Below are 24,100 nucleotides of genomic sequence, written 5' to 3' on the forward strand. Positions count from 1 at the left end.
GTGGCCCACGTGTGCTAGTGCTGAAGACGCAGCCTGAGACACACCTGGCGCCAGTGCCCCAGGGGCACCAACATAAGAAGCACGTGGAATGATCACTGGGGGCAGAGAGCATGGAGGAGTCCTCTTACCAGGCCGGGGGGTTAGCCAAGCTTCCTGGAGGAGAAAGTGGTGCCGGAACAGTAAAAGCCACAGAAACCTGCCAGGTAACGTGGGCAAAGAATTCTAGGTGGAGGGTTTAGTGTGTCTAACTAAACCCAGCTGTTCCAGAGAATCTCAAAGATGAGTATGGCTGGAGAGGTTGGGATATGGGACGCAGGATCCTGAAGGGCTTTGGATTCCAGATAGTGAAGCTTGGATGATGTTGTAGGCCAGAGGCTGGAAGCTGGCAGCTGCTGGACACAGGCCACGGACACCCTTTGTTTAGCCCATGCATTAAAAAAATATATATAATAAAATTGACTTAGTTGCTAACATTTGAAAATCAAAAGATTTTGCATAATGAACTAATGCAACTTGTGAAAAATTTGCAAGATCTAGCAACCCAGCCTGCAGCCTCCCAAAGCTGGGTAACCATTGCCCTCTTCAGACAGAGCACACACCCTCCAGTCTGCCACCTTGAAGCTTAGCACTGGCCAAGTGTCAGCTGTCGTGTATCACCTCACCGGCACTGGTGCTTTCCCCCTGCATCCAGCCACCTCCCTCGTTTATTTACACAGCCTCCCCGCTCCTATAGGCATTTCTGCTTGTGATCCTTTCTCAAAGCCACAAGGAGCAATGGGTCCATGAGATTGTAGTATGGAGACCGGAGACGGTGCTGCTGGGTAGTTATCTGAATGTGGGGCCACCATTGGCTTGCCCTACAATAGCGATGATGAAAAGCGTTCAGATTCCAAAGATACTTAACTGGCTTGACAGCGGGAAAGGGATGAGGATAGGGATTAGATGAGTGCACAAGGGATGAAGGCTTCAGGAACCCACCCAGGTCTCTAGCTTGGGGGGTGATGCCAATGATAAGAAACACAGGCGTTTCTTTGGAGGAAACAGAATGAGTTCTGTTGGTGTTCTGACCCATCTAAGGGATATCTCGTGGGAGATGTTGGGTGAACAGGAAGGTGTGCAAGTCTGGGGCTCTCCCTCCTTGATAGGCATACTGCCCACAGGAGTCCCTTCATTTTGCCAAACTTCCCTCAAACTTCACTGCCACAGCTGAAACACATGTCTGAATAGAGATCTAAAAATGAAACAGTTTTGGAGAGAGATATGCTGCAATTCACTGATGGTGGCAGGACCACAGTGTGGACCCTCTACCCCCGCCCCCCAAACACAAGACTGACATAGAGAAACCCTTCGAAAGTCCTTTAATAGGAGTAGAACTGGAGGCTCCTCACCTCCAGCTCCCAGGTCCTCCTCTCACCCCCACCACAGTGACTCAGTTCATCCCACACCCACTGTACACAGGCCAGCCCACCATGCTGCCATCTCCCAACCCTTCCTTGGGGTAGCCTTGGGTCAGGCGTCAAGCTGTTTGCTTCAAACGGGGCGTGGAGGAAATGAGAGAAACCTGAGGCTACTTTGTAGCCCTGGGGGCCATGGGCTCGGAACCTAAAGCCTTAAGAGGGGCATATTAGGTCGCTGCTTGTTGTCCGGAATATTTTTTGTTGCTTCAGAGTCGGTGGGTTAAGGAGGGACCACCATGGGAGCAGGGAGCAGCTCTTGGAGTCAAGATCTTTATGGTCAGGCTTACATCCTTGAGGCTTGAGTGCTCTTGGCTAGGACTTGGGGACCCTCTGGCTTCGAGGTGATGGGATCCCAGAGTATCTTTATGGAGGACCTGGTGGGCGTCTTCTGCCTGAGGGTGGGTAGGCATCCCAGGTTCAGTGCAATCCAGTGAGGTAGGCAAAAGATTCCATCCTGGCCCACCCTAGGCCCCAAGATAGTCCAGGGTTCTGTAGATGAAGGGCTAGCCCAGAGACACCAGGGCAGACCCTGGTTCTGGCCCTTCATTCAACCCTTGCTCCCCTTCTGTAGTGCCCAGGCTCTGTTGGGACAAGCTGTGTCTTGCACGAGGACAACCTAACGAGCAGGCGGATTGGGCAGTGAAATTCAGCCCATGTTCCTGACGTTTAGCTGGGCATCCACAGGGTGGTGTCTGTGCCTTTCTGAGTCTCATGGAGGTGCTACATGGGTTTGTGGGTGCCCCAAAACTGGTTCTCCCTGTGTCCTCATGCACTAGCTGCTCATGGCCTTCTCCGTTAGCTCATCACCTCTCCCCCAGTCTCCCTTCTCCTGCCTCCTTTTCCCGCCTACCCCCTCCCCTGTGATCTGCCTCCTACTTCCCGTGTTAATGCCCCCACGGTCCTGTTCTCCCAGCCTACTGGTCGACCTCCACCTTCACCTTCGCCACCTCCCCTTGCCCTTCTTCCGGACTGTTTCCTGGCGCACAGCCGCTCCCTGGCCCCTCGGCCTCTGAGGCCAGCTGGCTGCCAGAGTCTCCTGCCCCCGGCCCTGGCCCGTGGAAGTGGGTGCGCTGGTGCTTGCGGAAGTTAGAGGAGTTGTTGAAAGTGCGATCGCACAGGGCGCAGCGGAAGGGGCGCTCCCCGGTGTGGATGCGCGCGTGGCCACTCAGCACCGAGGACTGCGTGAAGCCCTTGCCGCAGATGCCGCAGTGGTAGGGCCGCTCGCCCGTGTGCACCCGCTCGTGGTCGCGCATGTCTGAGGAGCGGCGGAACGGCTTGGCGCAGAACCTGCAGGCGAAAGGCTTCCCCACCGCCGCGCCCGCCGCCGCCGCCGCCATCACCACCTCCGACCTCTCCTGGGGCACCCCGGGCCTCTGTTCTCGAGCCGCTGCCGCCTCCAGAGGCCTCTGAGAGGTCCCTGGCTCCACCCCGTGTCGATGCTGGTGCCGCAGCAGAGGCGCCAGGGCCTTGAAGGCCCGGGGGCAGAGGGGGCAGCGGTAGGGCCGCTCCCCCGTGTGCAGGCTGTAGTGGGCGCGGAGGCTGGCGGGGCCCGGACAGCTGTGGCCACACACATGACAGCGGCTGGGGTCCCCACCCTGCCCGCCGCCCTCCGACCCCGCCAGATGGCCATGTTCGTGGAACAGCAGCTCAGAGACCAGCCGGAAGGCAGCTGGGCACAAGGCACAGTGGAGGGAACCTGGCTCTGGGGGTTCTGGCACCAGCGTGGTGTCTGTCACCTTCACCACCTGGATCTCGATGAGGTCACTCGGGGGTGTGGCAGGGCGGCCATCATCTGGCACCAGGACCTGGGGGGTGGGGAGAAAAAACCAGGAGCCTGTGGACCTTTCCTCAGGGCCTGCCCAACACGCCCCCACTTAGTAAAACATCCGTCTCCTTTGTAGCCTACTGGGCCCTTCAATTTCCAGATCCTGCTCTCCATCCTCCAGGATTCTGCAGGATCCCTATCAAGACTTCCACTCCTGTCCCAAACACATCACAGATCCAGCCATTTCTCTCCTCTACCCCAGTTAAAAGCCAATTATTTCTTGGCTTGACAACTGAAAAGCCTCCTGAGCAGAACCCCTGTTTCTACGTCTGCTACCTCCCCAAAGCAGCCTGAATGACCTTTTGAAAATGGAAATTGGATCGTCATTTTCCCACTCAAAACCCTCCCATGGCTTCAACTGCACTTAAAATCCAAAACTGTCATCCTCCTATCCATCATGATCTGGCTCCTGCTTGTCTCTGACCCCAGTGTAAATACAGGCCGGCACACAGCTGACTTCTCATCTAAATTTAGCTCCCTTACCCCCCACTCTATCAGCTCACTCTTTATTTCCTTTATAGCGTGTAGCACAATAAATATCCTTTATTGTCTCTCTCCTCTAGACTGTGAGCTCCAAGAGAATACAGCCCTTATCTGTTTTGTTCCCCTCTCTATCTGCTGAGCCTCAGTCAGAGCTCAGGAAATGTGTGTTGTTACTCTCCAGTCCTGAGCGGGGAAAGTTCCAAAGTCACCTGGAGCAGTCATTCCTGCCCCCAAAATCCTCCCTTAGGCATTTGACACACGTCACTCAGACCCTTGCAGAATCATTACCCCACTCCAAAGTGAGTGCCCCGACCATAACTACCCACCCTTGTCTTTCAGGGTCACCTTCCCAACCTTCCACCCAAGTCCACTAGCCCCAGAATTTCTGAGGCCCCGCCCCTCGGAAGGTCCCGCCCCCTAATTACACAAACTCAATCTCTGAGACCTCTCCCAGGACTCATCTCCCGCCCAGAAGTTCCACCCAACCCCCTCCTCAGGCCCGGCCCCGCCCTCCATTCTCATAGGCTCCTCCTCGGGCCACGCCCCTCGCCCACCCCGAGAAGCACCGCCCCCAGACCCGGAGCCCTAAATACCTCCCCCGCCCAGCCCTCATAGGCCCCGCCCCGGCCCCGCCCCCTGTCCTGAGACCTCCTCCCGCCTCGAGTCCCCGGCCGAGGCCCCTTCCCCGCCCGCACCAGGTCCGGCGTCTCCGGGGATCGCGGCTCCGGGGCCGCTGAGCTCGGACTCGGGGGCTCCGGGCGCGCGGCAGCCATCTTGTGCCCAGGCCCCGCCCCCCAGCCCGTGGTCGCTGTGGGAGGGGGCGGGGTTCGGGCCGGCGTCAGAGGCGCTGCGCAGGCGCACACTGGAGGGCAGGGGGGCGTGGCTCTGAGGCCGAGCCCCGCCCCCCCGGGTGTGCCGCGTCCCTTCTAATCAATCACCTGTCAGCCCCCGAGGACCGAGCGGGTGTCGGTCGCGGGGGCGGCTGCCAGCCGAGCCGAATTCCGCTTCCTTACAGACAGTAGCAGGCTCTGGCAGCCAGCTGGCTCTCGCCAGGGCTTCACCCGTGTTACCTTTGTTCTGTGTTTTGTTGTCTTCCCGCCACGTTTTCGTCGGTGCAAAGTTTACAAACGTGAGGATTTTTACTGAAGAAACTTGGCAAACGGCGACACCGCGGCATCGGGAGTTTGCAAACATCGCAGGTCGGTGTGACGTCTGCAAACGCACATCTGGAGCACAGAACGCACAGACGGTGGTGTTTGGCTGTGCCGAGGACGGGGCTGGGGTTTGGATTCAGGCCGTGGCCTGGCTGTGCGACCGTGGAGAGGTGACCACACCGCTCTGGGCCGCGTACACCTAGTCTCCTGTGTAAAAACTGGAGAGGTGTTCTGAAAACCCGATGAGAAAAGAGCTTTGGGACACCTTGGAGCACCCTTAGGTTGTGTTCTTGGGACGGCAGGGTAGGTGATGCTTAAACATTACCGTCGTTCCTAAATGTGCTGTTTCTCCTCCTTCGGGGACGTGATAACCTTGCACTTTCCTCTGAAGTTAGATGTGGCCCGGCGGTTTTCCTTGGCCGTGGACTGTCAGGCACAGCGGTGTGTGTCAGCTTCAGCTCGCGGCGAGAGCCTGCGGGCCCGTCGCCAGGTTCCCCCTGCCCATCCGTGCTTGGGATCGGCTGGCTGCAGTGGTTTCCATCAGCCAGAGTTCCAAAGCATCCACAATGAAACAGAGCTGGTGCTCGGCCTCCTTGGAGATACAGCATTTATGTAGCATAAAAAGAAGTTTTATTTTGTTAAGACACTGAGCCATCCTGGTGGTTACTACTACAGGCATAAGCTATTCTATCTTCACTGATACTCATGCGGAGTCTTTTATTTACATTTATTTTATTATAAACTATTTCTACATAAAAATACTCAGTAATATAAACAACTGTCCATACTCGGTAATAAACTTAAAATCTACACCATTACAGATACAATCTAAGCTGTGTACCCTTCACCCATTCTCCCACCCTCCCCTGAGGTTAGATTTTGTGTTTACTGTTTATCATTCCTAGGTATGTCTTCCTTATCTTCCTACGTATACGAAGTATGATACTGTTCTGTGTGCTTTAATTTTTTTTTTTTTTCTAATGAGGATGCCTGGGTGGCTCAGTCGGTTAAGTGTCTGCCTTTAACTCAGGTCATGATCCCAGGGTATCCGGATCAAGCCCTGCGTTGTGCTCCCCGCTCAACAGGGAGTCTGATTCTCCCTCTCCCTCTGCCCTTCCCCCCTGCTCATGCACTCTCTCTCAAGTAAATACAGAAAATATTTTTTTTTCTTTCAAAGATTTTATTTATTTATTTGACAGAGAGAGACAGCCAGCGAGAGAGGGAACACAAGCAGGGGGAGTGGGAGAGGAAGAAGCAGGCTCCCAGCTGAGGAGCCTGATGTGGGACTCCATCCCAGGACCCTGGGATCATGCCCTGAGCCGAAGGCAGACACTTAATGACTGAGCCACCCAGGTGCCCCACAAAATCTTTTAAAAAATAATGTTTTTTCTAATAAATTAGGAGTGCCTGGTTGGCTCAGTCAGAAGAGCATGTAACATCTGATCTCAGGCTTGTGAGTTCAAGTCCCACATTGGGTGTAGAGATTACTAAAAATTTACTTTAAAAATTTTCTAATACATGATAAAATTTCAGTTCTACATTCTCTAACTTTTTTCTCCTCCCTTTTTCATATTTGTATATATCAATGCATGTAGTCTAGTTACTGCTGATGTCAATGCTGGTGTGATATCCCACTGATAATAATGTCACATTACATGTTTTCATTCTCTTATTGGTGGACATTGGGTTGGTTCCAAATTTTTATTATTAGAAACAATGCTGCCATGAGTGTTCTTGCTCATGTCTCCTTGAACCCCAAAGAGAGCTTTCTCTATACTATGTCACTGGAAGTTGAATCACTGCATCAAAGACAATTAGCATCTTCAACTCCCATTTATATTATTCAGTTGCTTTTCTAATAACTCCACCACTTACTACCTGGGGGCTCTTGGGTAAATTATTTTTTAAAATATTTGTTTATTTCTTTATTTCTTTTTTTTTTTAAGATTTTTTATTTATTCATTTGACAGAGATAGAGACAGCCAGCGAGTGAGGGAACACAGCAGGAGGAGTGAGAGAGGGAGAAGCAGGCTTCCACCGGAGGAGCCTGATGTGGGGCTCGATCCCAGAACGCTGGGATCACGCTCTGAGCCGAAGGCAGACGCTTAATGACTGAGCCACCCAGGCACCCCTGTTTATTTGTTTTAGAGAGTAGGGGGAGGAGCAGAGGGAGAGGGAGAGAGAGAAACTAGCAGATTCCACTCTCAGCACAGAGTCCCATTCAGGGCTCGATGTCACGACCCTGAGATCATGACCTGAGCTGAAATTCAGAGTTGGATGCTTAACTGACTGGGCCACCCACACGCCTCTCTTGAGTAAATTATTTAACCACTCAGCGTCTCCAGTGCTTTCGTGCGCCCTGCATTTCCGCCTTCCTGGGCCCCTTCATTTAAAAAAATATATTTAAAATTATATTTTACAACTGTGTTGGTATAAAGATGAATCTAAGCTAGGCTGGGTTACATTCTTTTTTTCTTCTGATTTCAAAATTAAAATGTTTTTCATGGGCCCCTAAGAATGTCACGAGCCCTAAGCACACCGTATGTCCTGCTGTGTCTAATGAGAAAGGCAGCCCTCTCTGTGTTCGCATTTGTAAAGCAAAAATAATAGCACTTACTTAACATGGTCGAGTGTTAGGTGCTGTGATGATTAAATGAGACATTATATGAAAAGTGTAGTGTAGGCAGTATGTATCAGCTATAATTACTACTGACTTAAATTCCACCAGCAACGGATGGGAGCTCCTGTTCCTTGAAATATTTATTAATATTTGATAGTCAAACTTAAATTTTTGCCAGTCAGTTGGGCGTGACGTGGTTTTTCATTGAGATTCCTTCTATTAAATGAGATAATTCATGATATTGCATCTAACACACAGCTCATCCTCTGTCCTCCTTCTTTGTGGGCTGGGTCCATTTCAGAGAGGAGGCCTCAGTGAATGTGTGGTGAGTGAATAAACAAATGAATGAATGATCGAGTAGCTAAATTAATGGAGATAGGAGATTTTGGATATCAGAGCTAGAGACAACTATTTGTGGAGGGCAGCATAGTTCAGTGGAGTGACCATAAACTTTCAGGTCAGACAAAACTGGGTTCAGAGCCACCCATCCACTTGCTCTGCAACTTTGGGCAAGATGTGCCTTCTCAGTATCCAGTTGTCACCTACAACTGTCACCTACAACTGGCAGCACAATGCTACTTGCTGGGATTGTATTGAGAACACCACAGATGGGGAATGCTGTGGGTGTAGCTTAATTCCTGGAACCAAGTGGTGCTCAACAGATGTGGGCTCCCTGCTTTTTTCCCTGTTTGCCCGAGTGCTTCATGGCCCGGCACTACATTAATAGTCTGCTGCATGATCTGAAGCTAGAAGTCTGGCCACGTGGTACCACTATAAAATGGCAGAAAGAGTCCTGAATTTGGAATCAGAAGATGTGGGGTCTATCTAGTCTTGCTTCTTTCTGTTCCTACTGTGAGCACATCGTTTCTTCTTGCTGGATCTTCTGCTTTTTAAATGAATTGGCTGTTAGGGTAACCCAGCAATTCCACTCCTAAGGATGCACCCAAGAGAAATCAAAATATTTGTCCACACAAAAATTTGTAATGAAATACTTATAGCACCATTATTCATAATAGCCAAAGGTAGAAAGAACCGAAATGTCCCTCAATTCATGAATGGGTAAAAAACCTGATGTAATGTATATATTACATAGATATATATATGGATATATATTATCCATGAAAGAGATTATTATTTTTTATTCTGCAAAAAGGAATGAAGTGCTGATATATGCAACAACATGAATGAACCTTGAAAACATTATACTTGGTGAGAGAAGCCAGACACAAAGTTTTATTTTTGTGTCCACATATTTTATTCTTCCATTCATATGAGCTATCCAGAAAGCTCTATCCAAAAGAGAGATTCGTGGTTCCTTAAGTGCCAGAGGATGGGTGGAGTGGGGTTGAGGAATAGAGGAGTGAGAGCTAGAAAGTACAAGGTTTATTTTTGAGGTGATGGAAATGTTCTAAGATTGACTCTGCTGATGGCTGCCCGTATCTGTAAATAAACTAAAAACCACTGAATCGGGGCGCCTGGGTGGCACAGCGGTTAAGCGTCTGCCTTCGGCTCAGGGCGTGATCCCGGTGTTATGGGATCGAGCCCCACGTCAGGCTCCTCTGCTAGGAGCCTGCTTCTTCCTCTCCCACTCCCCCTGCTTGTGTTCCTTCTCTCACTGGCTGTCTCTATCTCTGTCGAATAAATAAATAAAATCTTAAAAAAAAAAAAACACTGACTCATCGGTTAAATGGGTAAATTATATGGTATGTGAGTTATATCTCAAGCTGTTAAAAAAAAGAACTAGTTGAACATGATCTTTTAGGATCAAACTGTAGATGACATTTAAAACTTATAAGCCTGTAAGGTAGGTACATGGATGTTCACTATGCAATTCTTCCAACGTTTCTTTATGGTTGTAAATTTCCATAATAAAACAGGGGGCTGAAGGAGCCTCTAGATAATATTTATTTATTTATTTATTTATTTATTTATTTATTTATTTATTTATCTAAGTAATCTCTACACCCCATGCGGGGCTTGAACTCATGACCCCGAGATCAAGCGTTGCATGCTCTTCCCACTGAGCCAGTCAGGTGGCCATTGAGCCTGTGGATGATTTTTACAATCTGATTTTTTTTTAAAGTTTTTATTTATTTATTCAACAGAGATAGAGACAGCCAGCGAGAGAGGGAACAGAAGCAGGGGCAGTGGGAGAGGAAGAAGCAGGCTCCCAGCGGAGGAGCCTGATCCCATAACGCGGGGATCACGCCCTGCCTGAGCCTAAGGCAGACGCTTAACCGCTGTGCCACCCAGGCGCCCCCTACAATCTTATTTTTAAAAACCACACATCCATTCCATGGAAAATTCTCATCAGACTGCAAGCTTTCTAAGGTAGAGACCATGGGTGCCTGGCTGGCTCAGCGGGTTAAGCATCTGCCTTTGGCTCAGGTCGTGATCCCAGAGTCCGGGGATCGAGTCCTGGGATCGAGTCCTGTGTTGGGCTCCCTGCTCAGCCGGAAGCCTGCTTCTCCCTCTGCCCCTGCCTTGCTTGTGCTCTCTCTCTGCCCTGCTTGTGCTTTCTCTGTTTTTCTCTCTCTCTCACTAATTAATAAATAAAATCCTTAGAATAGAAGTAGAGACCATTGGTATATCATTTCCCGCTGCATCTCCAGCGCCCGCACCAGTGTCTGGGGTGTGACAGGTATTCAATAAACATTTATTAAACTGATGAGATAATACACAAGTATGTGAATGAATAAGTAGCTGGTAATTATGGTTTTCTGCAGTCCTAAGCCACTAGTAATCCGCAAAGAATAGCTCATCCTCACACCTTCCTGTTGGGTCTGCAAATTAAAATAATACGGACCATAATACCTAGCGTTTAGGTATTGTGGGGGGAGGGGGGAGGCCCGAGCGGAAAGCGGATCCTTCCTCTCTGGGCCTCGTGTTTCCGGCCGGAGCATTTTCCAGGGGGGCCTGGACGGCGCACCTTCTTCCCAGGGTCTGTCCCTGGAAGTCACGGTCCCTCCTTGCCCGGGCCTTGCTTACAAGCGCTGTCCCCGTGGCCGCCACTTCCGCCCGGCCGGACAAGAGAGGCCGCCCCAGCTCGGCTCGGACCGGCACGACGGGCTGACGGCCGGGACTGAATTACTTCGAGAAACAGCGGACACCATGTGAGCGGCGGAGAGGGGAACCATAGAGAGGGTGGCGGCGGAAAGCGCAGCCAAAGTGGGAGGGAAACAAGAGGAAGTGTGTGTAGAAGGGCGGGAGGGAAAACCATAGAGAGGCCGGAGGAGACGGGAAGGGCCGTGGTGGGCGGGGCGGAAGAAAGGGGGTGTGGGCAAGGGGCTTGGCCTCCGAAGGCGGGAACTGAAGCTGCGACGGGACAGACTCTTGGCTGCAGCGATGGCGGTGTTTTTCGGTCTGGGTCGCAGCCGGTACCTGTTTGCCCTTGAGCAGTGAACTCCCTCGCTGAGCCTCAGTTTTCCTTCCTGCAAAACGGGCGTGGTTATGTGTTACCTCGCAGGGTGATTCAATGAAAGCAGGTATGCAGGCGCCGAGCGCAGTGACACCTTTCCTTTGCACAGACCCCGGACCGCGCGCGACCTAGTGCTGTTGGTGTTCCCGGGGGCGAATCCCTCTCTGCAGCTCTTGAGACTCTCCAGGGCATTGCAGTCAGCCAGCCGAGCACGAACAGCGGGAATTTAGGGGTCCTTGTGCAGTCGCTCTTGACATCTCCACGTCCACCATCCCTTCTCTAGCTCGGACCTCATTCTTTCAGTCCCCTCCCTCGTCCCTCAGCTTCCACTACCCCGCCAACACGGGCCGACAGGTCTTTCTGAAACGCAGGTACGACCTTGTCCTTCCGTGGCTCCCTCTTGCCCCAGGACAAAAACCCTTCATGAAGTGCCCACCAAGCCCTCCAGCCCCGTCTCTCACTGCTTTGTGCCCTGGCCAGACACAGCATTTCATACCTCCAGCTGCTAGGTCGTGGGCTGTTACCGCAGCTCCGAGTAAGCTTTCAGAAGGAATGTGGCTGGTTTTTCACGGCTCAATTCCTCCAGAAGGCGTCCTCTGACTCCTGCCTGCCTCCAGCTCCCCTTCCCCCCCAAGCTTCTCTCTTGCTGACCTCAGACCACTGGTTTCGGAGGAATCCCAAAGCCCTCACATGGTAGTGTCCCTGCCTAGCTCAAAACCCTCCCATAGCGGTGCAGCATGTAGTCCAAGTTCCTCGGGCTAGGACCTGTGGACGTCTCCAGCCAGCATTGTCCCTGGCTGTGGGCATTATGCTTAGTTACTCTGAAGGACGAGTAGTTCTCTAGGCCTCCTGGTCCCTGCTGAGTAATATTCCACGGAATGGATACACCACATACGATGTATCCACTTCTCAGACCCTGGTGGACATTTGGTTTCTTCCCACGTTTTCGCCCTTATGAGTAATGCTGCTCTGAACATTCATGCCTGAGGTTTTGTATGAACATATATTTTCAGTTTTGTTTAGTATCTGTCTGCAAATGGAATTGCTGGGTCACATGGTAATTTTGATCTTTAACTTTCTGAGGAAACGCACCATTTTATATTCCCACCAGCAACGTCTGAAGGTTCCAGTTTCCCTACATCCTCGTCAAGTGCTAGTGTCTTTGGGTTCACCCAACGGCCTTTTCCTCCAGGTCCCACAGCACCTCCCACTTGGACTTGAACTACGCATGGCCCCTGGAAGCACCCACCAGCTTCTTTTTCTTGCCCTTTGTACCACAGCTGCTGCCAGATTCGTGGTAAGTACGTTAAGTTGGGGGCTGGAGGCAGGGCAGTGTCTGACCATATTCACTCTCAGAGACTCAGGTGCTAAGCTGAAGACTGTGTGTATGTGTCTGCTTTGCTGCTTCCACAGACTGAATGTGTCTCCGCCCTCCCCTCTGTGGAAACCTCATCCCCAATGTGATGGTATTAGGAGATGGGGCTTTTGGGAATTCATTAGGTCATGAGGGTGGAGGCTTCGTGAATGGGTTTAGTGCTGTTACAAAAGAGACCCCAGAGAGCTCCCTCGCCCCGTCCATGCGAGGAGAGAAGGTGCTGTCTGTGAGTTTGGACACTGAATCTGCTGGCATTTTGACCATAGCCTTCCCAGCCTCTGGAACTGTGAGAAGTACATTTCTGCCATCCCAGATCGGTGTTCTGTGATGGCAGCCCAATGGACTGGAAATGTTGTGTGACGTGAGCACATTGTTCAGCTTTTCCAGACCTTGGTTTCTTCAGCCTGTCAGGCCTCCTCCCTGGCCATCGAGAGAGATCCCTCCACTTAAAAATGGGCCAGATGTTTCAAAACAGAAGCTATTAAAGTGGCCGGTGAACACAAGCGGATGTGCTCAGCATCCATTGGGCATCAGGAAGGTATGAAATGAGAATCACTTCCCACCCACTAGGCTGAAAGTTAAGACTTTCAGGATCAAGTGTTGGGGAGGCTGTGAAGCAGCTGGAACCTACGTACGCTGCGGACAGGTATGCAAATTGCTGCAGCGACTTAGAAGACCATTAATGCACGCTGAGGCTAAGCGGGCATATACTCCAGGTCCCAGCACCTCCATTCCCAGATACACACCCATAAGAAGTGCATCCTTACATCCACCAAAAGACATGTACAAGAATATTCCCAGTAGTCTTGTTCATTGTAGACCAAAGCTCAAAACGAATGGCCATCACCAGTTAAACAGAAAAAAGAAGGAAATTGTGGGATAGCCATACAGCAGAACCGACACAGCAATGGGTAGACAGACGAACTGTTGGAAACAACAGCATGGCTGACGTGCTGAGTGAAAGAAGTCAGACATGAAAAAGTACTTACAATATAATTATATTTATATGAGGTTTAAAAACAAATCAAAGTAGACTTTGGGAGTTGAAATCAGAAGAAGTGGTTAGTTACCCTTGCTGGGGGTTAATGACTGATAGGAAGCATTCAGGGGAGCTCTCTGGGGTGCTGGTTATATTGCTGTGTATTTATGTAAAAATTCACTGATCTCTTATTTTGTGTAATTTACATCTTATATATTTAAAAAAAAAACAGTGGTGGCCTCTATATGACAGGTGGGGAAACTGAGTCACACAACACTTCTCAGATTCACCTGGAGAGACTTGGGGTCTGATTGGAGACTGTATGGGGATCATGTCCTTTCTAAGCTGCTTCGTTAAAATCCGAAGTTTGCCACAAAATCTGACGGAATGCTTCATCCTTCCAGACAGTTAGCATGGAGTCTGGGTTCCGCCCGCACGCTCAGCCAGCATGTAGTTGGCCAGCCCCAGACCGACCACTCCACGCTGGACGATCCCCCCATCTGCGTCTGCGAGTCTTTCCCCGAGGAAGCATTCTCATTTTCAGCCTGAGCTTTCTGGTTTCATCCCTTGTAACTCTCAGGGGCCACAGAACGGTTTCCCTAAAATGAACATAATGGGACGAGAAATTGTCGAGTCCCAGCTCTGAGTTGCCATCCTGGCTCTGGTGACCACCTGCTGTGTGACCAACAGTTCACTTAACCTCTCTGGGCTTCACTTTTCTCTGAAAAACGGTAGGGCTGAGTTTGAGACACTAAAGGACCGTCTCCTTTGAAATTCCTGTCTCCTGAACATAAGATTCTTCAGTGACGTATTCGGTCTCCTGATTGTCATCCCTCCCTGCCTCCCCCAGGTGCTTAGGTGGGGCGACAGTGCAATAATTTGGTCTTTGTCGCCCCCACGAGGCCCAGGAGCTCTTCTTGCTGCTGCAGGTGTCCCCTCCAGAGGGGGAAGGAAGGCACTGACTACCTCGGTCTTGTTTGCTCACTCTTTTATCCCCGGAAGATGCCACAAAGGAGACACTTAACAAGTATTTGTTGAAAGACTGAAGGAATGAGAGTCAGCTCAGTGGAACAAAAGGTTCTAACCCTTTCCTGTGGTGGCGTGTGTTTCCGTCTGGAAGGCTTTCACGTGAACACCCCCCTTTCTTTCCGGTCGGAGTCAATGGTCCCTTTAGGACTCTCAGAAGACCGAGTCCCGCCCGTGACGAGTCGCTGGGGGCAGCCTCCCCGGGCGGCCACTGGTCAGCCCGCACGGACAGAAAGGGCCGAGCCCGGAGTAGGGGTCCGGCAGCTTAAGGACCTCGCGCTGAGAGGCAGGGCTCTGCCCAGTCTGGGGCGAGGCTCCAGTGGGCATCTGGGGGGGGTGGGAAGGAGAGGAGCTGAGCTGCTAGGGACAGGGTGAGGGTTGGATGACCCTTGGGGGGGCATGGAAGGGGCCGACAGTGGGGAGGCCGTGGGGAGGGACGGAGGAAGGGGTGGAATGCCGGCCGTCAGAGGGGAGACCCCTGGGGGGGGATGCAGACGCTCGGCGTTGCAGAACAAGCTTGCAAGGACGGGATCTCGCGGCTGGGAGGGTCCTAGGAGGAAGGAGGGAGCTGCGTCCTCCCCGCTGGGCGTTTGGAAGACCCAACGGAGAGCAGCATCATAAGGGAAAGCACGGGGGTCGTGCGGATTCTAGGGGAGGGTGAGAGGGTCTCAGTGCACACCAGGAGGAAGTGGTTGATGGATGCTAGAGGCCTGTGTGAATCCTGGGAGCGGGAAGAAGCGGTCAAGTCAGCAAGTCAAGCGTGTGGCACATAGAGGGCCATGGAAGACCCCAACCCCTTGTTGGTTGAAGGAGTAGAGGGCGGAGGATGACATGGGTACATCAAGAGTGGGGGATGCAGGGAGGTCCTTTGTCACCACAGCCCTTCGCTTGACTGTCCCTGCCTTCACTTAATGCAGGCTTCCCTCCTTTAGCTGCTTGTCTGGACTTAAGGGTGCATGGCTTTGTTGTCAGCAACGGAGGCTTCTCCTATCCTCAGCCAATACCCTTCCCCTGAGTTTGCCCCTCCTCCTCTCTTTGGGCTTTCGGGCTCATTTCCTGCCCTGGGTCAAGGCCAGTACCTGCTCAGTGCCCAGAGGGACATACCGTATACCTACAGATACACAATGGGCGTGCAGGGGCCTGATGACAGCCTGCAAGATGAGGGAGCTGCCTCCCTCCTGGTTGACAGCAGTCCTAAGTGCCTCAGGTCTTCAAGAATGCTGTCTGTCTCTCATGGCCTGTCCCACTTGGATGTCCGGTCCGGTGTCTGTGAGGCTTGTGGCAAGGCCTTCAAGCAATCTAGCCGTCTGGGCCAGCACCAGCCAGTCCCGCCGGCTTCCTGTATGTGTTCTCAGCATACCGTGGTGCATTAAGGCAAGCTGAGTCTACTACTGATATGGACACAAAGCTATGCGTTTAGTGAACAGTGTGCGGGGAATGCTTCCCCAGCTCTCCAACGTGGAGCTTGAGAGATGTGGGTTGCAGAGCATGGCTCTGGCATGTGGACAGGCAGCCCCTGGGCTGTTGTATCCCAGATTGAATGATCTCCAACATCGAGCTGCCCTGCAGGCCTACAGGTGGCAGGGAAAGCGGGAGAAAGTAATGAAAAAGATGCCCTCACTCCTAAGGGAGTTAATGATCTTTTCCCCTTGAGCCTCCCCCAAGAGGCAGGAACCCTGGGTTTTAACTGCACCGGGTGGGATTTATGACTGGGGAGTTCACTCTCTGGCTTCAGTCCTCCCTCTGTAACCTGGGAACGAATTCTTTCCTCGCTATTGGCACCCGATGGCAATGATTTGCCAAACCTGCTAAGACATCTAGTTTCTTGCCTTGTTCTTGTTTCTTCCTCTCCGTTTTAAAGCTGGGAAAGTCGTGGGACACATCCCCAACCAGGTCGCGTCGGTCACCTGTTCTGTCCTCACTTGGGCCCCGGTGCTCCAGCGGTCACTTCTCTATTGGCCCTGCTCTGCTTATATCCTACTGGGACTGTAGGACGCCGCGCGCGATGATGCAGAGGGAGATGGGTGACTGCCACCCGGCTTGTGCACGCACTTGCAGAGCTGTAGGAGCGCGCCCTACCTCAGCCTGCACGGGTCTCACACTGGGGATTCTGGCCCGTGTGCGGCCCCTGCGGAAAGACCTTCACGCTCCAGCCGCCTCTGCCAGCGCTGCTCCCCACCCCCCGCCCCCGATCTCTCCGGGACTTGTCCCATTAGATCCCGCTGGATTCCTCAGGGAGGGCCTTCCCGGCCGGCTGCGAAGATGGAGGCCAAGGGTTCAGCTGTGCTCTGGATCTGGGGTCATTTCCGTCCATGACTCCAGCCCCACGGAGAGACTGGCGTCACGGTCACGGGCCCTGGGCCATTGACCGCCTGTCTCTGGCCTCGGTTTCCCCACAGGCACTCTGCCTTCTTGCCGTGTGACGTATTAGGTGTCGAGGCCGGGGTTTCCTCAGCTGTCGCAGGGCGAGCATCCTTCCGGCCCTCTGTATTTGCTGTGTGGCCACAGAGAAATGGACAGCCTCTTCTAATTTCGGTTGTCGTCGGTCCCCCTGCGACGCCGGAACCGTCGTTTGGGGGTGTTCGTTTCCCTCCAGGGCGGATTTCCGGGGCGGTGTCCGGCCATAGAGGCGGTGGGGCCGGGCGCGGGGCCGCCCCTGGAGCTGACCGCATAGCGCTGGGCGCCCAGCGGCGCCCCGAGGTAGGCCTGCCCGGGTCCTTCCTTCCCGCCCGCGTCCCCGCCCCTCAGCGGATCCGCCTCCCTCTGCGCCCCCCCGGAGGTAGCAGACCCTTCCAGTTGGTCCGGGTGCGCATGCGCAGGGAGGAGGCCCGTGGGCCTGGGCCCAGCCCCCCCCCCCCCCCCGCGGGGCTTCACTGGCCCCCAGTGATCAGAGCCCAGTCCCCCGCCCCCCCAGCCACCCCGGGGCATCACCGGCCACCAGTGATCCAGGCCTGCGGGCCGGAGCCCAGTGCCCTCCACCCCACCCCGAGGCTTCGCCGGCCCCCAGTGATCGGGCCCCGCAAGAGCTGCGCGCACCGGGGAACCACAGCATCGCCCGCTCGGAGCTCTGGCGCGTGGTCCGAGCCTGCAAGGGCTGCAGCGAAGCCTCGCTTCTTTCGTGCACCGGCCCGGCTGGGTGGCCCCTGCGCCTGCGCCGACCGGCTCTGTCCTGGAGTCTGAAGGATGCTCGGCGCCTGGTCCAGCACGTGCAGGCTGGAAGGAACTTGCTAGACGCTGGAGAGGCCACGGAAACTCCATAGAATCTCTTGTTTTTGGTACAGATGGCAGAGGCCCTGGTCTTACATGCTGTGTGACCCGAACCTCCATTTCCTCTGTTCTGGAAGAGGGAATCGCTTGTGGTTCCCCAGCCAACTCTGGTCAGGGGTGAGAGGCAGGAGCCTCCTGTGGGATCCCTGACTCTGCCAGAGCCCCTCTTTATAGCCCAGGATGGACCACTGCCCCATTCTGTAACCCAGTTTCCCATCTGTAAGTGGGCTGGAATGAGATGTCAGTATCATAGGTGAGCTACAAGTGTGCGATTCTGTCCAAAGGCAGTACGTACTGCTCCCTTATTTTTCCCAACTCATGGGACCTGCTGAGTTTTGATTCTTCTTAAGCTGTTGGGATGGAGCAGAAACCCAAATTATGTGGGAACTTTTCCTTTGTGGGTGTGTTCTTGTGCCAGAGAACTTTCTTAGGGACACCTCCCTCTGCTTGGGAGGTTGGAGCCTTCCTGGAACTCATTGATGCATCCACTTACCGAAAAGTCAACTGCACCAGGGTAGGATGGCTGGGTCAAGGCTTGGAGGAGTGAGTGGGAGCTGAAGGCGTGGCATTGTTAGGATCCTGCCCAATGGAGCAGTGAGGGCTCGGGGTATAGGACTGAGTGGCCCCAAGGGCAGGGGGGCTTGGAGACTCAGAACCCCTGCCAGTGGGGGTCAGGGAGACATGGGATGGGGTGCAGAGAGGAGGGCAGGAAGCCTGGTGAGTGGATTACTAAGACCCAGATTGACCCAGAGGCACAGGCCTAGCAATCAGTTCATTCCTTAAAGAGGAGAAGGGCTCGTTGCCCAGGAATGCAAGGTCGTGTGGCGTGAACGGTGGGCTTTGAGAGGAGAGTGGTCCAGGAACAGTTCCTGACGGGGGCAGGGCTCAGGGTGCAGGCTGCGGAGGGAAGTGACGATGCTGGAGCGGGGCATTCCGGGCTTGATACTGTCCCTGCACCTTGGGTTGGGGAGCGGATGCAAACCTCATGCCCCTCCTGAGGCTCAGTGGAGGACCTGCCTCACTAGATCACTGAGAGGCCATATGAACTGCTGGAGGCTGGGGACATGAATAACTGGTCACAGATGAAGCTGGAGAGATTGCTGAGGGCAACAGTGTTTGACAGGAGAGGGGCCGGGGTGGGACTGCCAGACAGCCAGCGCGAGCAGAGGCACAGTGTTCCAAAATCTCAAGTGTGGCTGAGCGGTCAGGGTGGCTGGTGCAGATGGAGAGAGCCCTGCAGTGCCAGGCCGGGCTGGGGGAGGATCCTTCTGGAGCTGGGGAGCCGGGCATACAGGAGACGCCTAGCCAGTCTGGGAGGCCAGGACACAGGATTCCAGAAGACCGAGGAGGAGGCTTCCAGCAGAGGCAAGGGGAAGAGTTGCAGGCCGAGGGAAGCACAGCAGCCTTTGCATCTAGAGCCGTGTAAGTTCAAGGTGTGGTTGGGGGCTGCGAGGTGCTGTGTGTGGTTGGAGCTCAGGAGTGTGAGGTGAGGGATGCTGTCTGGCTCTGGGGAGCTGAGGAAGGGGGGGCGGGGGAGAATAAGGACATCCAAGGTTCTGGACTCAAGTGAATGTGGGGCTTCATCATGATCATGTCCCAGGAGAGAAGCAGGGTTTTTTTGGAGGGGGGGTAGAGAATGCTTCACTTTTGGGTGGGGTGATTGGAATCATTCATTCATTCAGCCAAAATTGAATTGAGTCCCTACCCTCTCCCGAGACCTTTGCCAGGTTCTGAGGCTACAATGTCAACCAAGACAGAACTCTCTGCCTTTGTGGAGTGGGAAAGGCAGACAGGAGAAGAGTAGATCGATAAATAAGCCAGACCGTCACGGACAGCCCCTATGGGATGTTGAAAGAGAGAAAAGAGAATGAGGAGGCAGAGCGAGTGGCACTTGCCTGACCTCAGACACAGTCAGCAAAGCTTCACTAATGAGATACTGTCTGAGTGGAGACCTGAGGGGTCAGAAAGGCTCTGTCCTGGTGAGGGGCTAAAGGCAATGCTCCAGAGACAGGGAACAGCAAACAGAGGCCCTGGAGGAGGCAGAGGGTGGGTGGGAGGCTCTCCCTGTAAGCAGGGGGCAAAATAGCGGTGGTGGGGCAGGTTGGGGGGAAGTGTGAGGTGGCCACCAGCTCTGGCTCGGGTCAGGCAGAAGCACTTGCTGGCCTGAGGAGGTGTGACCCCAGGCGAATCACATGATCTCTCCCAGCTTCACTCATCTCCCTCATAAAACGGGTCTTCATGACGCTTACTTCGTAGGTCAGCTCCGGGGAGGCAATACACTTAGCATCATAGTAAGGGCCCAGGAAATGCCGGTCACTGCCGTCATCATTTCCAGGGGTGGGTGTGCGGTGGGGTAGTGCGGCTGTCATGGATGCAGCTAGTTATCTGGTTCTGAAACTCACAAGAGGGGTCTGTGCAGGAGACGCATTGGGTAGTTGTCTGTGTAGACCAGAATCCGTGTGGCCCTGGGGGACACTTGGCATGTCCGCTCTCACAAGGGGGAGGTGGGGATGAGGGAGGGTACGGGCCTCTGGATGATATCCTCCATTGTAGAGGACAGTCCCCTACACCAAGAATAATCGACCTCCAAACACTCAGTAGTGCCAGAGCTGAGAAACCCTGGTGTAGACAGATGGTGTAGTTGCCCTCTCTTCACTAGTCCCCATTCCCCCTGCTGCTCGGGGAGGACATATCCCAGGACAGTCCCGTAGAAACAGAATGTGAGCCACACTAAAAAAAATGTGAAACGAAACAGGTGACACTGATTTGAATAAGATGCCTTATTTAACCCAGTATATCAAAAGTATCACCACTTCAAAATGTGACCAATACAAAAATCATTCATGAAAGAGCCCTAACTTTTTTCTTTTCAAACGAAGTCTTCAGAATCTTTTGGGCATCTTGCATTTACAGCATATCTTAATTCACACCGGACACATGTCAAGCATCCCAGAGCCACACGTGGCTGGTTCTAGAGGATCTTTAATTTTAGCCTAATTCTACAAATGTTTGGAGGTTTCTGGAAGGTTTTCGGAAGAATGCTTTCTCAGCTCCAGCTTATTGTCACATCTAGAAATTGTTTTCCACGTGTGTCTGGGGTTTTGAATTTGTGTATTTTCTGGCTTCTTAAATATTGCCCAGTAAAACACTGAAAAATAGCATAAGGTCCAAACCAAATACAAGTGCGAGTCCTTTCTGGCCTGCGGGCCTCCAGTTTGCAACTGGTTGAGGGTGGTGGGAGCTGTCCCAAACCACAGGCAGCCAGCCACTAGCCACGTGTGGCCATTTAGATTTACCTTAAGAGAAAGAGCATTTAAAACTCAGGCCCTCGGCTACAGTAGCCACACTTGGCTAGTCCTCGCAGACAATTCTTTTTGGTAGCTCATTGGGTTGCAGCTCTGACCGCCCCCCACCTCCCCTGGGTCCTGGGGCTGCGCGCGACAATATCGCCCTTTCTCTCCGCTCCGCGCTCCCCGCCGCCTCCACCCCCAAGCTGCTGCCGCCCGGTCTCCGGCCGCGTCCCGTGCAGCGCGCGTCCCGTGCAGCGCGCGCCCCGCCCCGCCCAGCTCTTTGACTGTTCGGGGCGTGGCTGCGGGACTAGCAGCGGGCGCCCCAAGAGCGGCTCCTGATGTAGCTGCCGCGCGGCCGCGAGTCGCACCTGCAGCCGGGCCTTCGAGCGCTCCAGCCACCAGCCGCGCCCTCCGCGCTTGGACCGTGGCACTGCCTTGGTTTCCCCCCGCGTACAGCGCTTTGTGCTGGAGACCACCAAGACACGGCTGCCGCGCCTTCTCGGGCCTCAACTTCCCCATCAGCCCGACGCGAAGAGCCACCCTTCCCCACCTCCACATCCCCCAGTGGCTGGCCTTTTGTGGCCTCCGCGTCTCCATCCGTCCAGTGGGGAACGCCACAGCTCCCCATCTCTCTGTAACGGGTGACGCCTGGCCTTCTGTGAGCCTCGGTATCCCGGTCTGCCCGACCGACAGAACCATCCCTGCTCCCGCCCTTGGCATTGCCGAGCAGGGGGAGCAGGCGCGACAGCCCAGCCGCGACCGGACAAACCTGGGTGCGCCCCTTCCTTGAGGAGCATCAGGCACACGGACCGCCTAGCCCGTTTATTAATCGATGTTGTGTTGCGGCGTCCGAACGGTTCCCGTCGGGTGCGGAGGGGAGGAGGAGCAGGGCTATCACCGTGCAGCCGGCGCCCTCCGCCCGCACCCCCGGGGCTCAATGGAAATGCCCTTGGGAGCTGCCCGCTCCGGGACAGCGGAACGTTCGTTGCGGCGTGCGCGTTTCCGGACGGTGCCCTTTTCCAGCGACGCCGCCGCCCCTCGCGCCCCCGCGCCCGCGCCCCCCGCGCCCGCGTCCCCGGCGCCGCCGGCCCGGAGCTCCCGGAAGTCTCGGCCCCGCCGCCGCCGGCACTAGCGAGGGGAAGCCCGGGCCGCCCGGGACCTCGGCCCGCTCCTCCGGTCCCGAGAGGCCGCCGCATCGGGTACGGGGGCCGAGACGGAGGGAGGAGCCTGGCTCCGGGACGGCGCGAGGCCGGGCCGGGCTGGGGGAGGGGCGGGCGCCACGGGGGTGGGGTGGGGGTGGGGCTCGGCTCGGTGGGAGCCGGGGTGGGGTGGGGGACTGAAGGAAGCGAGGCCCTGAGGGTGCAGCGAGAAGGGGGACGGGGGACCTCAGGCTCTGGGGTTACCGAAGAAGGCTGACCGAGGAGCGGGCTGGAGGGATGGAGAAACAGCGGTGCCAGATGCACCCCGAGGGGAGAGGAAGGGGGCTCCAGGGGCCCCGGTGAGGGTAGCGGGGAATGGGACGAAGCCCCCGAGGGACACAGACAGAAGAAATACAGATGTCGTTGACTTGAGTCTAGGGGCGGGCAGAGGGGGGCACCCCTGGGGCGCATTTAGATGGTAGCGAGGCTCAGGGTGTGGGGTCCGTAGAAGCAGGCAGTTGAGGCATCCTAGGGATGTGTGCATGAGATCCAGACAATGGGTCCGCTAGGCGAGGAGGAGGTTGAGACTCGGTGTGAAGTGTAGGGTCGGAAGAGAGAAGCCCAGAGTGAAAACTGACGTTCTGGGGGTGTACCAAGGAAGGAATGTAAGCGAGGCCACGCTGTGTGCAGAGATGGGGAGGCCTTCCAAAGACGAGGCTGCCCCCCACTCCCCCAGCTGGGCCTGGGAAGATGAAGTGAGCGACCCCTTAGGAATAAAAGAGGCCACGAAGCTGTAGAGAGGAAACAGACTGGGAGATTGACAGGCTGTGGGGGAGTTGGGGAGAAGGAAAGTGGCAGGATAGGGACCCCTGGCCTGGCCTGGCCCGGGGGCTGAGAGGGAGCCGCAGGAGGAACGGCATGGCTATGCCGGCTCACTTGGAGGTGTCCTGGGAGCGGCTTGGTGGTACCAGAGCCGTCTGGCCCAGAGTCGGGTTCTTTTTTTCAGGAGAGGTAGGTCAGTGGTATCAAGGGCCTAACAAGCAGTGGTAATGGGGACACTTTCCCCCAGGAAGTGGCGATTTTAATGTCTTTCCCCTCCACTGCTCCCAGCTGACACCCCAGATGCTGCTGCTGCCGCCTCGGCCACCCCACCCTCGGTCCTCCTCCCCAGAGGCCATGGACCCACCGCCCCCCAAGGCTCCCCCTTTCCCCAAGACGGAAGGCCCTTCCTCCACTCCATCCTCGGCCGCAGGGCCCCGACCCCCGCGGCTGGGCCGCCACCTGCTCATCGACGCCAACGGGGTCCCCTACACATACACGGTGCAGCTGGAGGAGGAGCCCCGGGGCCCGCCCCAGCGCGAGGCAGCGCCGGGAGAACCCGGGCCGCGCAAGGGCTACAGCTGCCCAGAGTGCGCTCGCGTCTTTGCCAGCCCTCTGCGGCTGCAGAGCCACCGCGTGTCGCACTCGGACCTCAAGCCCTTCACGTGCGGCGCCTGCGGCAAGGCCTTCAAGCGCTCCAGCCACCTGTCGCGGCACCGCGCGACGCACCGCGCCCGTGCAGGCCCGCCGCACACCTGCCCGCTCTGCCCACGCCGCTTCCAGGACGCCGCAGAGCTGGCGCAGCACGTGCGCCTCCACTGAGTTCCAGACCCTTGGGGCCTCGCGAGCCACACAGCGTCACGCCCACACGAGCTCCCTGCCTCTCCGAGGTTCCTGTCTTACCCGGGGCCTCAGTTTCTCCATCTGTCCAAAGGGAGAAACACCATTCCTTCCTTACCTTCCTGTTTAGCTGTGTGATGTAGACCAAGTCGTTGCCCCTCTCTGGGCCTGGGAGCCAGTCTCGGAACTGGGTTCCGGCCCGGCTGTGCTGTGTGAGCCTTTGCAAGTGACATAAAGTCTCTGAGCCTTGGGCTTCTACTCCGAAGTGGTGAATGGTTGTGTGCGCGGAAGATTTGACAAAAGAGCACGGCACGGTCTGGCTCACTTCTGTATCTCTCCCTTTCCACCCACAACCCTCACTCCTTCCTCAATAAACATTCCGCACTCCACTTTAGGGTTTTGATTTGC

General features: G+C 54.9%; 2 protein-coding genes and 1 long non-coding RNA gene across 7 annotated transcripts; 2 read left to right on the forward strand and 1 right to left on the reverse strand.

Moving 5' to 3' along the window:
- Positions 1 to 1,031: 1,031 nt before the first annotated feature.
- ZNF784 (zinc finger protein 784) lies at positions 1,032 to 4,590 on the reverse strand. The gene is made up of 2 exons (XM_045789267.2): positions 4,461 to 4,590; positions 1,032 to 3,262 (listed from the first exon to the last, which is right to left on the reverse strand). Exons 1-2 carry the CDS (start codon positions 4,536 to 4,538, stop codon positions 2,372 to 2,374), a joined length of 969 nt encoding a protein of 322 aa, XP_045645223.1. The 5' UTR covers positions 4,539 to 4,590; the 3' UTR covers positions 1,032 to 2,371.
- A 5,844-nt stretch (positions 4,591 to 10,434) lies between these two features.
- On the forward strand, positions 10,435 to 24,081 carry ZNF580 (zinc finger protein 580). Of its 5 annotated transcripts, none has more exons than XM_045789262.2 (3): positions 10,435 to 10,652; positions 12,069 to 12,254; positions 23,144 to 24,081. In XM_045789262.2, the coding sequence occupies exons 2-3, from the start codon at positions 12,186 to 12,188 to the stop codon at positions 23,672 to 23,674; spliced, it is 600 nt and encodes a 199-aa protein (XP_045645218.1). In that variant the 5' UTR covers positions 10,435 to 10,652; positions 12,069 to 12,185; the 3' UTR covers positions 23,675 to 24,081. The 5 variants fall into 5 exon arrangements, with proteins under 5 accessions (XP_045645218.1, XP_045645215.1, XP_045645217.1 ...); XM_045789259.2 differs by having other exon boundaries at positions 12,150 to 12,254; XM_045789261.2 differs by lacking the exon at positions 10,435 to 10,652 and adding an exon at positions 10,827 to 11,024.
- Positions 12,261 to 14,400, forward strand: LOC148108335 (uncharacterized). The gene is made up of 2 exons (XR_015728152.1): positions 12,261 to 12,870; positions 13,716 to 14,400. It is a non-coding gene; the product is annotated as an uncharacterized LOC148108335 (long non-coding RNA).
- Positions 24,082 to 24,100: the final 19 nt, after the last annotated feature.

Source organism: Ursus americanus, chromosome 21 (assembly GCF_024610735.1).
Source record: "Ursus americanus isolate L20-20 chromosome 21, mUrsAme1.1.p, whole genome shotgun sequence".
In the NCBI taxonomy this organism is placed as follows: Eukaryota; Metazoa; Chordata; class Mammalia; order Carnivora; family Ursidae; genus Ursus; species Ursus americanus.